General features: G+C 42.0%; 1 protein-coding gene across 1 annotated transcript in view; it reads left to right on the top strand.

The window, feature by feature from the left end:
- Positions 1-15,260, top strand: part of NUAK1 (NUAK family kinase 1) — a 78,235-nt gene that overhangs the window by 50,428 nt on the left and 12,547 nt on the right. The window contains exon 4 of the mRNA XM_072655812.1: positions 228-293. Within this exon, the coding sequence (XP_072511913.1) occupies positions 228-293 (66 nt within the window). The remainder of the gene's footprint in view (positions 1-227; positions 294-15,260) is intronic.

Raw genomic sequence — 15,260 nt, 5'->3', positions numbered from 1 at the left:
CTTTGCCTTATTGTCTCTGTCTCTTCATTCACTATCCTTGCAGCATTCTTTCTGACTCATTCTTTTCCCTTTCTCTCTCCCCTCCCCCATCTAATTTTGTCTGTCCTCAATATCTTTGCCTGATTCTCTGTCTCATAATTCACTGCCCCCACTTCATTTTCCTTGTTTCATTCTTTCCCTCTCCTTCCAACATTTTTCTCATCTCATGCCTCATCTTCTTGTTTCAGAACGGTGTTGTCCATAGGGATTTGAAGCTGGAGAATATCTTACTTGATGATAACTGTAATATTAAGGTAAGGCTCTGGGGTAATTGATAAATGTACAAGACTTGGGTATTTTAACAAAGGAATCGCTTCATTCCAGCTCTGCCTTCACCAGCTCTCACTTTTTGACTGGTTGCCAAGGGGTCGGGGATGCCCCCTCAGAGTCAGCCTTTTTTTTTTTTTTTTGAGGTCTTTAGTTGCCACTGAGCAGAGCTAGCCCGTAATACATGATATAGCCTTTGAGGGGTATTTCAGTGAGGTAGGGGTTGAATAATCTTGCCCATTCTACAAGTAAAAGGGTCAGAAAGTTGGTATTACAGAAAGGGCACTAGATTTGGAGTCAGGACCTGAGTTCAAATCCTCTCAGGGGCAACTTCCTTTCTTGGGCACTTCGTTTCTTCATTCGTAAATGAAGAGGGTTGAAGGTTGCTTCAAAATCCCATATTAGGAACACTGACAGCAGCTGAGGCCAAGTAGAGTTTGACTTCATTGTAGGGTTGGGAATCATTTTTAAGAGACATATTTTATTGATGTACTTTTTAAAGCATCCCTCTCACTTCCCAGTCAATGACTCTCCCTTCCCCTCTGTCCTTGTAACAAAAGAAACAAATGGATAAGCTAAACAATCAACACAACGTCTCCATCTGATAAAAGTGTGCTTATTGTCGTCCCACTGAAATAAGGGATAGATGAGGGCCTGGATTGGTGTAATATCTTTCTTTCTATTCTCAGAGCCTTGTTGAAGTTTGTTTAATCAGTCATCCCTCTGGAGTCACAATCGTTCAGAGTTTTCCTTTATATTATTCTAGCTCTCATGGAAATAGCTGATTCTGCTTACTTTTCTCTGTATCCGTTTATATAAATCTTCCCAAGTTTCTCTGAAATTATGTTCATCGTTTTTCACAGCACAGTAATATTCTTTTTTTTGAAGTCAATTTTTATTTCTACCTTTTGTTTTTATATCACCTCTATTTTTCCCAGTGTATCCTTCCCTTCATCTCCTCCCAGAGAGTCATCCCTTATAACAGAGGGGGATGGCGGAGATAAAATAACAATTCAACAAAACTAGCCAAGATTTAAAAAGGTCATTATAAGCAGGCTTCCACACCCATAGTCCCTCACCTCCCCAAAGGGAGAGAGAAGATGCCTTTTCAATGTCTGTTCTTTGGAGCTAAGTTTGGTCATTATACTTTCCGTGTATTTGATTTTGTTTTGTTAATTGTTCTTTTTGTTTACGTTGTTGTAGACACTGTGTACGTAGTTTTCCTAGCTCTGCTTCCTTCCTTTTTCATCAGTTCATATAAGTCTTCCCATGCTTCTCTGCATCCATCACCTTTATCATTTCTAACAGCACATTAAGATTCTGTTCTGTTCATCTACCACAATATAGTTAGCCATTCCTTAGTTGACGGGCACTGAGGTTGTTTCCAGTTCTTTGCTGCCACAGAAAAGACAGTAAAATAATATCCCCTTATATCCATTCACCCATTCTTCAGCCAGTGGGCACCCACTTTGCTTTCCATCTTTTGCTACAGCAGTACATGCCGCTGTAAGTATTTTGGAATCTATGCGACCACTATCCTTCCCTGCCCGTCTTCTGCTCTGCTTCATTCCCAGCTCTCCGCCAAGCCCCTGATAAAACAAGTCATGGAGGCAGAATCAAGATTTGCTTGTGGAAAAGAGCAAAGTATGTTCTCTCCGCCAAGCCCCTGATAAAACAAGTCATGGAGGCAGAATCAAGATTTGCTTGTGGAAAAGAGCAAAGTATGTTCATTGAAGAGTTTACTTTATAGATAGTATTATTGCTGGCGGCTGCTGGGGTTAGAAAAAATTTTCTTGGCCTACAGGGTTCAAGTACCTCCTACCGACTGCTCCTAGTGTCCTTTTGATCACGTCTCGAAAATAAGCAAATGCAGTTTTAAAATAAACCTTGTACACCACATGAGCTTGAGTTTGGAATGGCCTTAAGCCTTCCGGCACAGTTAGGGCTTCCCAATTGGCCATCCATGACGTCAGAGACATGTCAATGATCCCCAGACAAAGCATGGGAAGGGTCCTGCTCTGCTTCCTTTGTTATTTCTATCCAGGGAACTGGGAAGCATGGGGAGAAGATTTCCTTTACTCAGATGAAGTTGCTTTGGCCTTCCAGGTTTCTGTTTATACGCCATGACTCTGAGATCTCATGGCTCAGTTACCTTTTTCACTCTCAATAAATGAGTGGTCATCCTAGCTTAGTCTCTTCTTCCTTCAGTCTAATGGGTAATCCATGGGGAAAAAAGGAAATGTCAGTGAAGGCCAGCTGTCTGTTGAAACAGAGAGGGACAGTATGGGATAATGGAAAGAGTCAGTGAACCTAGGTTCAAATCCCAGCTTTGACATTATCTATGTCACCTTGGACAAATCATTTTACCTCCTCGAGCCTCAGTTTCCTCTTCTGTTTAATGAGTGGTTTATACTTGATGTCTTGCAAGGTCCTTTCCAGCTTTAAATCTATATTTATAAGAAAATGCAAAAACACTTGAATTGGACTCAGAAGACCTGGGTTCAAAGCCTATCTCTATTTCCTCTTACCTAGTTGGGTGACCTTGGGCAAACCATCATCTCTAAACTTTAATTTCCTAACCTGCGTTGGTGATCATGAAATTCACACTCTCTCCTTCATGGGGATGTTGTGAGGATCAGATGAGATAATAAATTGGAGATCAGTGGAAAGAAAATGATTTCTGGAATGACAGGACCTGGGTTCATATCCCAGCTTTACCACTTACTGTATGACCTTGGACAGTTATATCAGCCTGTCTGGGCCTCAGTTTCCTCATCTCAAAAATAAAGGGGTTGGGCTAGATGGCTTCTGAGATTTCTTTCAGTTTTAAATGTCATCCTATAATCTTATATTACTGTCCCTAGAAGCTAATACTCAGATATTGAGCTGACTCCTCCCTTCTGTCCAAAGAGCAGCATTCTGAGTGGGTGTATCCTGATTGCTTTTTAACTGTCGATAAAAGTGGAGTTTGACCATATGGTGATGACTACTATTTAGTCTAGATCATGGTAAATATTAGTACTGCCTGTGGGTCGCCTACATCTGGAGTATTGAGTTGAGTGTTGGGTGGCCTGTTTTAGGAGAGATATTGACAAATGAGAGATCATTAGGTACCTGAAAACCCATGTCCTATGGGCTGATAGCTCAGAGAGCTTGTGGTGTTGAGCTTGGAGAAGACAAGATTTAGAAGATGACCATGGTGACTGTTTTCAGATATTCAAAAGGCTCTCTGTGGAAGAAGGCTTGGATACATGATGCTTTACCCCAGAAGAAAGAACTAAGAAGACTCAAATTTTGACTCAGTGTAAGAAAGTATTTTCTAGTAATTAGAACAGTTTAATGGTCATGGCTATTTTATTTGGTACTGAGCTCTTATGGGACTATATGTGTCCAATATATGGTACTATATGTGTCCAAACTATATGGTACTAAATATGGACCCATATAGTAGTATGGACACATGTCCAAACACCTGTCCAGGATGACTTAATAGGGATGCCTTGATTGATCTTAGACCACCTCTGAGACCCTTTCCATCTCTAAGTGTCTGTAGTTTTTACTGCATGGGGTAAAACTACAGAAATGTTCCTTTGAATAAACCAATGATTTGAAACAATATAAAAGATTTTCCAAACACGGTATCTAATAAAGGGTATATTCTTGAGGATGAGTTGGCCCTATCCCTTAAAAAACAGAGATGATTTCATTTAAAAAGATTATCTCATTATTTCCTTATTTTGTTTACATTACAACCATTTCCATCTTCCTCTTCCTCCCTCAACCTTCTTTTGAAACAAAGAAAAAAAAGTTAGGCAAAACGAATGGATATATCTGATAGCATATACAACATACCATACCCATAGCCTCCCACTTCTCCAGTGAAAGGAGGTAGGGCCATTACCTCATCTCTCCTCTGTGACTGAGACTGATCAATATAATTACACAGAATTCAGTTTTGTTTTATTGTTATTTTTGTTTATATTCCTGTATATTGTTCTCCTGGTTCTGTTTACTTTGCTCTGCATCAGTTCAGAGAAGTTTTCCCAGCAGTATTCATCATTTTTTATCATAGTATCATAGAATTTTATCATAGAATTCCTTCAATTCACAAATATTTGTATGTTCAGTCATTCCACAACTTATGGGCACCCACTTTCCTTCCATTTCTTTACTGCCATCCAAAGTGCTGCTAGGAATATGTTCTTGTATATGAGCCTTTCCTTTCTGTTGGTGCTTTCCTATCTCTTTTCAGTAGGAGGGAGGCAGTTAGGAAAATTGTTTCCCTCCCCCATCATTCAAAACAAAAAAGAGCCTCTTTCAAGGCAGTGAATGAGCTAGGATCGGGTCTTCCACCAGGCATGACCTTTCGGTCTGCATGATGTAGTGCCAGTAGAGGTAAGTGAAATAGCTTTCTAGCTAATCATAAAATTCCCCAGTGGGAAAAGAAGAATGGTTACAATTCTACCCAGTGATTGGACAAGGACAATGAACTGAAATCCTAGGAAAATGGCAGATCTGCATAAGCTCCAAAGGAAACTATGTCAGGGTCAGACGGTTCAGTGGGAGCTGAGCGCATCAACCCTGGGACCATTATAACTCGGATAGGGAAATTGCCCCGGGTAGCGCTTTTACAACAGAAATTCTGATGAGCCCAGACTCTGGCTTGTACTTGGAAATTATGGCTCTTTTTTGGGGCATTTGCCATTAAAATGAAAGAATGGAAACTATATCCTTCACCCTAAGAAGATGCTATATTCTTCTGTCCATTTGTACAAAAGATAACATTAGCCTCATTGACATATTTTATATTTTTTAAGAGAAATTTTATTGATATCTTTTTTTTAATCATGGTCATTTTTATATATTCCTTTCCCCCACCCCATGCCCCAACCCTCCCTAATAAGAAAAGAAAAGCAGTTAAGCATAAACAACTAACATTGTCAACCAATCAATCCACAATGTCTCAGGCACTATAAGGCATTGGGGATACAAGCACAGAGTGCTTACTTCCAACAATCTTACATTCCAATGGAGAGTGTTGGGATTGAATTTGACAATGTATACAATGTTCTGCCCAAGCAGTCCCCCACATTATTGCTGAGAGGAGAGCATTATCCATTCTGTGGGACCATCATTAGTTTTTCAATTATTGAACTTGGCTATTAAGTTTTCATTTAGTCATTTAATATTACACCATTCGGGCAGCTAGATGGTGCAGTGGATAGAGCACCAGTGTAGGAGTCAAGAGGACCTGAGTTCAAATCTCACCTTAGACACTTGACACTCAGTAGCTGTGTGACCTTGGGCAAGTCACTTAACCCCAATTGCCTCATCCTGGGTCATCTCCAGTCATCCTGATGAATATCTGTTCACTGTATTCAGATGGCTCTGGAGGAGAAGTGAGGCTGGTGACCTGCACAACCCTCCCTCACTCAAAACAAAGTCAAGTGCATTTCATGTCATTATTTCTGATGGCATGGTCTTCTTTGGCAATGAAGGACGAACACGCATTACACCATCATTGTGGATATTCTAGTTCTGCTTATTCCCCTCTATATCAGTTTATAGAAATCTTCCCAAATTTTTCTGAATTCATTATCTTTTCCAATTCTTATTACACAGTAATGTTCCGTTACATTTGTGGTTTTGATGTAGCATGGTACATGGCTTCAAAACCTACCTCATCTACTACCTGCATGATGCAAGCAAGGTCCATCCTAGAAGCTGAGTTTTCATATCTGTTAAATGAAGTGGTCTCTATCAACTCTACAGATATGATCTTATGCCATATTCCTGTTTGTTCTCCTGAACTCACCATCCACAATTGGAATGATAGCGTTCGAATCCCAACCCTTGTTTTTGATGCCTTTGTGACTTTGGGGAACTTCTCTGAACCTCAATTTCTTTATCAAATTAAGGGATTGGAGTAATAACACTTCTAGTTCTGTATCTATGCTCCTTTGACCTTGGGGGCCAGAAGGAACCTTAAGATCAACTAAGTCAGTCCCCTCATTTTATAAAACAATTTGCCTCTGATTCCTTAGTCATTCAGGGGTGGGAAACCTGTGGTTTTGAGGCAACATGTGGCCCTCTAGGTCCTCAAGTGTGGGCCTTTGACTGGATCCCCTTCTCCTGTAAAACTTGGACTCAGTCCAAAGGCTGCACTTGAGGACCTAGAAGGCCACTGGCCTTCTAGCTGGGGAGCTAGGTGTTGCCTCTGGACTCTCCATCCATTTTCTCTTCTTGCTTTCTGACTTTAGTTGTGTTTTCTTCAGGCTTCATGTGATTGCTCTATACTCTCAGCTCCTCCTGACTCAGCCTATTTTGCAGGAAACATTAATAAAAGACGTTTGCACCTAAAGATGAACACATGGCCACAAGCTGGCCTGCAAGCCCATGATGTGCAAGTTGGCTTTGCCTTCAGAAAGTCAGCAGCCTAAACCAGTTTAGAGGAACCCAACAGATGGGCTCTTAGGCAATCAGTGGGATGACAGCAAGCAGTTTCTATTTTGAAGTCCACCTCCAATAATACTTTTTAGGATTTGGATCTTGTTTTCTCCTTTCATGCTTTGGGCTAGGGGAGGTGGAAAGGGGGTTGCTTGTAGCTTGAAAGCCTGCTCACATCCTGTGGATGCCCACTGTATCCTGTGTCTCAGTGTTTGCAGGGTGGTTTATCCCCCTTCCTTGGCGTAGCCTGCTTGACAGGCCTCTGCACCCGGCACATCTGGAGCTAGAAATGTGCTCTCTGGCAGTTGTGAGGGGTGTAGATTCTAAAAATATTCACCCCCGTCGGGTTAACAGAAAAAAAATGAGAGAAATGCACTTTTTCCTTTGGCTGTGGAAGCCTGCCTCTAAAATAAGAATCCAGCATGGTCATTAGCTCACAATTAATAACTATGGGAGAATGGAATGTCTACAATTCTCATCACATCTTCTTGCAAAGACACTTGTAATGAGGACACAGTCCCAGTGGCATCAGGCTGAGGACTTTCCTCAAGGGGAGCTGGGAAACTTTCTTGCTGCCTGGGTCACTGTGTCCAGAGGGGGTAGGGACAGACCCTGTTGCCCAATGGCAATGGAAATGTAACAGGAGGACTGAAGGGATTGGCCCCAGAAGCAAAATGGAAACCTGTGGGCACTTAAACAGGCAGATTGGCCTTAACAGAGCTTAGCAACAAGAAGGATCCTAGATTTCAAGCAGGAATGACCACCTCATTTCACAGATGAGGAAACTTGGGTCCCCGAAAGGAGCACCTGGAGATGTGTCCAGGGTCACACAGAGATGGGATTTTAACTGAAGACTTGAACCCCGCGGGTGCCTGTTTTTTCCACTGGCCCTCAGGATCATGGGATCTTAGAGCTTGATTTAGAGCCAATTTATTCATTTTATAGATGAAAAAATGGGCCTGCTCAGCATCACACAACTAGTAGTCTACGGTAGGATTTGAATCCAGGTCTTCTGACTGCCAAGTTCAGCAGTGAGACAAATCTCAGTACCCATCTAGCTCTGGATTGTGTCTCAGTCAAGAGCCCTGTGAGAAGGCTCATGGGAGTTCTTGGCCTTCCAGTGGCACCATCTTTGATATCTAACATTGAACCCCAGGCTTGCTGATTATGGTGTACCTGTCACTGATTTCCTCCACCCCACTGATTTGGTCAACTGGATTATTCTTCCCTTGTCTTTCCCCCTTGCATCTTTCAAGGCTATTCCCAACATCTATACCCTTTTGAAGACTATCAGTCATGAGGAACATCTTGAAGCAGTCCATTTTACTGTGGGACAGCTCTCATAATTGCTTTTTCCCTTTTTCTTAAAAAAAATCTAATTTTTATCATTCTCTTCTGTTTAAAATTCCCTTTATTTCTGAATATTTCCCTACCTCCTTCTCTTACCCAGTGAGTCATCCCTTGTAACAAAGATTATAAAACAAACGGAGGGATGGTGGGAAATATTTCGTCAAGATCACCCAGCACACCAACAGTGTCTGACAGCATATGCAGTATTACACATCCATAGGCTCCCTACCTCTTCAAAGACAGGGAGAAGTACATTTTCTCAAATATTTTTTTCCAGCCAAGATTGGCCATTATTGCACCATGTTCAGTTTAAAATGACATTCACTATTTAACCTCTCAGAGCCTCAGTTTCCTCAGCTGTAAAATGGGGATAATAATAGCATCTGCCTCAAAAGATTGTTGTGAGAATCAAATACCATAAGTAAAGTGTTTTGTAAGCCTTAAAGAGCTATATAATTGTTAGTTGTTATTATCATTTTTTCCCATTAATTACTTATTAAATACCTACTATGTGACAAGCTCTTAGACATGTTTTTGTCTCTTTCATTGGCTGGACTACAGGTTCCTTGAGGGCAGACTGTTTCACTCTTATACTTGTACTTCCAGTATAGTACCTGCCATATAAATAATGTATATAAATATTAAAAATATAAATAATTATTAATGATGACATCACTATAATAAGTTGATTAATAAATAATTGTTGATGGCCTGACCTCATCTGTCCAACTAGGCTGTGGTCACCTCAGGTCCAGGAGCCCCATTATGTACTATGTATCCTCCAGAGTGCCTAGCACACAGTAGGTGCTTAATGAATATTTGTTGGTTAACAAATGCACTGACCTGGTAGAATGCCATCTGCATTGCTGGAGGAAGTTACCCAGTTGGTGAATTCCAATGGACCACTGGGTTCTAAGGTCCCTTGCAGCTCTAAATCAGTGCTTGTGATTCTTTAAAGACTGTTGGGCCTGGAATCAGGAAGACCTGAGTTCACATTTGGTTTCAGATGCTTTCTTATTGTGTCAAGGTTACATTCTTGCCTTGAGCAAAATGGGGGTCCAAGCAAACTCTACCTAATTGAGTGTTGAATTTAGAGGGGTAGGAGCCAAGTTTGAATCCTGGTTTTACTATCTAACCTATAGCAAGGCACTTAGGTCTCAGTTTCCTCAACTGTAGAATGAATGGATAGGACTAGGTGGCTGCTACCCCATGTATTGAAATCTCTTTTGTAGAATACATACTAATGAGGTCATGGAGCCCTTGGAATGTTGACATATAATATTATTGTAGACTTGGAGCTGAAAGTGACTTCCGAGGTCAACCAATCTAACCCCCCATTTTACGGAGTAAGTTAAGTGACTTGTCCAAGAGCATATGTAAGCTTCCCTGGCTAGTCCATCTAGTCTTGAGTCAGAGTAACTGACCCTGAGATCCATTCTCAGAGCTGAGCTGTCCAGCTTGATTCCGGTCCTGGTGAAACAGTTGGGCTACAGGTGCCCAAATGTGCTAAGATTCACTAGAGCACTGTCTGCTTGGTGGTAGTCTCTGGTTCACGTCTAGAGTCGTGGGCTAGTCCTCCACATGCATCACTTTTATTGGGACAAATGCAGGCACCAGCCAGATGGCAGAGTGGATTTTTAGTGAACTTAGAGTCAGGAAGACCTGAGTTCAAATCTTGCCCAAGGTACCTACTAGCTGTGTGACTCTAAACAAGTCACTTCCTTTTTTAGTAACTCTTTAAGACTTTAAGTTTGCAAAGTAGGTGCCAAAAAGCTTTTCATAACCTTGTCCCTTCTTATTTTCTGAACCATGTTACATATTACTCCCTTCAACACACACTCCATCAACCTGGCTTATTTGCTGTTCCCTACATACATCATACCTCTCCCATCTCTGCATCTTTGCACTAGCTGTGCCTCATGCCTGGTTGGCACTCACTCCTCACCTCTGCCTCTTATAATCCTTGGCCTCCTTTTAGAGTTAGCTTAAATCCCACCTTTTTCAGAAGGTCTTTTCTGGTCCCCCCAGTTGCCTTATCAGCTAAGTTTACTTTCTGTCTCTAATGTATGTATCTTATATGTTCAGTTATTTCAATCATGTCAGACTCTTTGTGATCTCATTTGGACTTTTCTTGGCAGAGATACTGGCCATTTCCTTCTCTAGCTCATTCAACAGATGAGGAAATTGAGTCCAACAGGGTTAAGTGACTTGCCCAGGGTCACATAGCTAGTAAGTGTCTGAGGCTGGATTTGAACTCAGGTCTTCCTGATTACAGGCCTGTCACTGCACCCACTAACTTTCCATGTATCTGCTATATACCTAATTATTTTACATGCTGCCTCTCCTACTAGAATGTGAGCATTTGTTTTCCTTGGCCATGAGTGTCCCATAGGAGGGTTTTATTTTTCTTTCTTTCCCCAGGAGAGGGGGAGTTGGAGAAGGAGGAGGTTACAAAAATGGAAAAAAGGAAAAAGTATTTAAAAAATGAAAAGAACAGAATGAAGGTTTGTAGCAAACAGACCGGACAGCTTTGGTTGCATCAGGCCAAATGGGTCACATGCTTAAAGACACCCATTCGTGGCTTCATATGGAAACATGTATGTTATTGGGTGTTGGTTAGGGTCAGAATAAAGAAAAGGGCTGTGGGAAGGATGCAAAAGCCTTAAGGGCAGGGACTAAATTTGATTTTTCTTTTGTGACCTCAACTCTCTGCACAATTCCTGGCACGTAGTAAAGGTTAATGAATGATTGTTGATGGATTGCTAGAGAGTGAAGGAAGCTAATGGCATTCCAAGAATTGTTAGACTGAGTTAGGGGTTTGGAATAAGATTTTTGTTTTGTTTTGTTTAGTGCATTTCAATTGCTTTATAACAATGACCTATCTAATATCGTGTTAAAAATAGATGCGATGATATTGTCCCCATTTTTACAGATGCGGAAAGTGAGACTCAAATCTGCACTGGTAGAGGAAGCTTTCTACATTGATGAAGTCAGAGACAGAGTTTAAAAACCATATACTGTGCTAAATGCTAGGGGTGGAAGGAAGGGATATGCAGAGATAAGACTCCATCCCTGCCCTCAAGGAGCATATATAGTCTAGTTGGGATGGTAAGATATGACTATAATACAAATTAGTCTAGGGTCAAGGTATAGAAGGTACACAGAGCTTTTATTTCCTATTGGAGAGGAAAGGGAAAGCTTTGTGGAGAAAATAGATTATGAACCAAGATGATGATCAGTCTTTTTTAGTTGTGTCTGACTCTTCATGACCACATTTGGGTTTTCTTGGCAGAGATACTGGAGTGATTTGCCATTTTTTTTTTCAGCTTATTTTACAGATGAGAAAACTGAGGCAAACAAGATTAAGTGATTTGCCCAGAGTCACACAGTTGGTGTCTAAGGTCAGATTTGAACTCAGGAAGACAAGTCTTCCTGATTCCAAACCTAATGTTCTATGCACTGCACCCACCTAGCTGCCCCAGATTATTAATTAAGATTTGATAGGTGGATAGAGTGGAATGAGGTGGGGCTCCAGCTATTGAGTTGCCTGGGAATAAAAGCCTGAAAGTGGGAAGGTAAGGTCAGATGGATTCTGGGAATGCCAAGTAATCATCTGGGCTCTAGGTAAGTAATGGGAGCTAAGGCTGGGAAGTAGGTTGGAGCCACTTGGAAGAATCTGAACTCACACTTTTTGAACACGAGTTATTCTTGGAAAGTTTCTGAGTTTGTAAATGAAATCCTAACTAGCCTCAGGACAATTCTGTGAGATGCCCATTATACAGATGAGAAAACTGAGGCTCAGAGAGGTCATGGGAACAAATTTCAAACTAAAAGTTGTCTTGCTCAGCCTCCTGTGAGGCTTCCCTTGGTGGAGCAAATTGCCCCTGGTCACATACCTACTAGAATTCTGGTCTTCCTGTTTTATAGTCTGCTCCTCTACCCACCCATGCAAAGATGCTGAATCTTTGCATCACCATGGTCAGGATGTTACTTTGTAGATCAAAGACACCAAGCAAATAAGTTGCCATTGTCTAGCAACTTGGGGGAAGGGACATGATTTTACGCTATGACTTTGGTGGGAACTAGAGAATATGTACATTCCTCAGAGATTCCCAGCTGGGTCTCTGAAATGTCTACTTCCAGAGCCTCCCAAAAAGTCTTCCTCAGAAAAAGCTGGGGTTTGGTAGGAGAGAATCTCAGAGAGCCCTCAACTCTCTGCTGGATCTCGTTGTTCCGTGACCTTGGTCCGGGCTGTCTGAGAAAGGAGGGAGCTGGACACGTTGACATCAAAAGGTCTTTTCAGGCCTACTGAATTCTCGAGGGTTTGGGGGAATAAGTATCAGTATAGCGCATGACCACTGGGTTTGATTTCTTGCGCTGTCTGCCTATTACTGCTTTGGGACCTTGAGCCCTTTCTCTGGGCGTTTGTTTTCATCCTCCACAATAAAATTATAGATTGAGAGCGGGAAGATCTGAGGAAACAAATTCCATTGCCCCAGGTTACAAAGTAGCCATGCAGAATTTGAACCCAGGTCCTCTGACTCCAAATTCTGTGCTTTTTGCACTTATATCATGCCCCAGGGGAAAAATGGTCTTGTATTTATTGTGTCTATTTTGTATCTAATTATATATTTCAATGTTGTCTCGCTCCATAGAATGTTAGCCTCTGAGGGCAGGGACCCTTTTATCTTTTTATCTCCAGTGTGTAGAACAGTTCTAAGAACACAGAGGGTCCTTAGTACCCACCTAGGATTCCGGATCCCTCCAATTCTTAGTGCTCCATTCCATTAAAAATGTCTTTGTTTTGACTTATTCTGAGTGTGTATGTGTTGATGACCTAGGACAATATAAGTTTCCTGAAGGCAGGGCTATTTCATTTCTGTCTTTGTATCTTTCTTTAGTGACTAATTCATATTTTGTTGTGAGTCCTTTCAGGCATGTCTGACTCTTTGTGACCCCATTGTGAGGTTTTCTTGAGAAAGATACTGGAGTGGTTTGTCATTTCCTTCTCCAGTTCATTTTCCAGATGAGGAAACTGAGGCAAACAGAGTTAAGTAACTTGCCCAAGACCATACAGCTAATAAGCGTCTGAGACTGGATTTGAACTCAGGTCTTCCTGACCCTGGGCCTAGTGCTCTATCCAGTTCACCACCCAGCTGTCCAGCTTAGTTCACCATAGGTGCTTAATAAATGCTTGTTAATTAATTGCTTGAAAGCAGATCTATAATGAACGTTTGAATGAATGAATAGCTTGGATCTCATCAGTCATAAACATGAATAAATCTTCCTATGATGTTGGTGCCTGGACCTAACATGCAAGCTTTTCAACTCCTCAGACGAGGGGAGTTTTGTTTTTTCTTGTTTTGTTTCAGTTTTTTGGAATTCTTACATTTTCACGGAAGTGCCCAGAACGTGAAGTCATCCCGATTTCTATTAATCTTCTGTCCTGGGCTCTGACAGCTTTAATGAGGGAAGTGGATAAACATCAGTCTGTGAGGATGGGAGTTGGCCTCAACGTAAATATTCTCAGCCTGAACGGGCCACAGTGAACATAAGATGGTCCTGCCCTGGTGTGAAAGCTGCTGGCTGGATGTATGCATGTGTACATGTGTGCTGGAGTGCCTGGGTGTATGTAGGCATGTATGTGTACATGTGTATACATGTGCTGGAATACCTGGGTGTATGCATGGATGCATGTGTACGTGTGTATACATGTGCTGGAGTACTTGGGTATGTATATATACTTGTGCTGGAGTACCTGTGTGTGTGCATGTGTGTTTGTGTGTGTGAGAGCCTATACCCACAGATGTGGGGGAGGGAAGCCCCCAACATGGCCTCAGCCCTGGGCTTATAGTGTCCTAGTGACTGTGGCCCTCAAGAATGGCCCTCTGGCCCTCTGATTGACGGGGCACACTCCTGGCCTTCAGAGCAGCTCTCTGCCAGCTCCTGAGCGGGGTGGGGGTGGGGGGGTTGATAAGAAAGTGGAATTTCAGTAATTAAGTGCAATTGGAGCTCCATGAATGGTGTTCTCAGACAGCCATCATGCCCCAGCTGCTTTCAATGACATTCCAGTCATTCAATTGAAATTTCTTTTTCTTTCTTTCTTTCCTTTTTTTTTTTTTTTTTTAAGCAAAATGGGCTCATTCTAGTGTCTGCCTTTGCCTCCAAGCATGTGCAGGGTTCCGGGTAAGCCCTGGACTGGTAGAAATGGAGATTTCTCAGTCAAAACTCCTCAGCAGCATCTAGAGAGGGAATTACCTGGGGGGTGGGGGGGGAAGAAGAAGCATTTATTAAGCATCTACTCTGTGCCAGACAAGGGGCTGTTAGGTGATGAAATGGATGGAATGCTGGTCTTGGAATCAGGAAGACTCTGGCCCCAGATTTCCTAGCTGTGTGACCCTGGACAAATCACTTTGCCCTGTTTGCCTCAGTTTCCTCATCTATAAAATGAACTGGAGGAGGAAATGACAAACCACTCCAGTATCTTTGCTAAGAAAACCCCAAAGGGGGTCATGAAGAGTCAAACATGACTGAAAATGAACTGAAATGTTCCAGACACTGCTCTAGGCACTTTACAAATACTCTCTTGTTTGATCCTCATAACCCCAGGGATGTGATGAAGTAGGTGTGATTCTGATCCTCATTTTATCTGCCTTCTGTCATCTGGCTTCATTCTCCCCAGTTTCCCCATCTGTAAAATGAAGGAGTTGGGTCCCTTTCAGCTCAACATCTATGATTCTATGCATGAAAACACTTAGCCCTGAACAGGAGAGGGACAGGGTCAGGACATGTGATTTCCTTGGTATAGTACTCCCAGGTGAGGGAATTTCCTTTCTTAATTCACCTCAGCACCTTCTCTGCCCTCTCTTGCTCAGGAGTCACGTAGCTAGTGTCTGAGGCAGGCTTTGAATCCAGCCTTTGAGACTTTCTATCCTCTAGGCTATACTGCCTTGATGCCTTAATAATCATATGAAACCACCTGTGTGACCTTGGGTAAGTCATTTGACCTCTGTGGGCCTCAGTTTGGTCATCTGTAAAATGAGAGGATTGGGCTGCATGCCTTCTCCCTCTCCAGCTTCTAATCTGGCATACTCTGATGCTATGGATTTTACCCCTAGGTTGTGGCTAGTTAACCTTTTGCCTGAAATGTAAAAACA

The sequence above is a fragment of the Notamacropus eugenii genome, chromosome 3, assembly GCF_028372415.1.
Source record: "Notamacropus eugenii isolate mMacEug1 chromosome 3, mMacEug1.pri_v2, whole genome shotgun sequence".
NCBI classification, from domain to species: domain Eukaryota; kingdom Metazoa; phylum Chordata; class Mammalia; order Diprotodontia; family Macropodidae; genus Notamacropus; species Notamacropus eugenii.
This window is presented reverse-complemented; position numbering and strand designations above follow the sequence as displayed.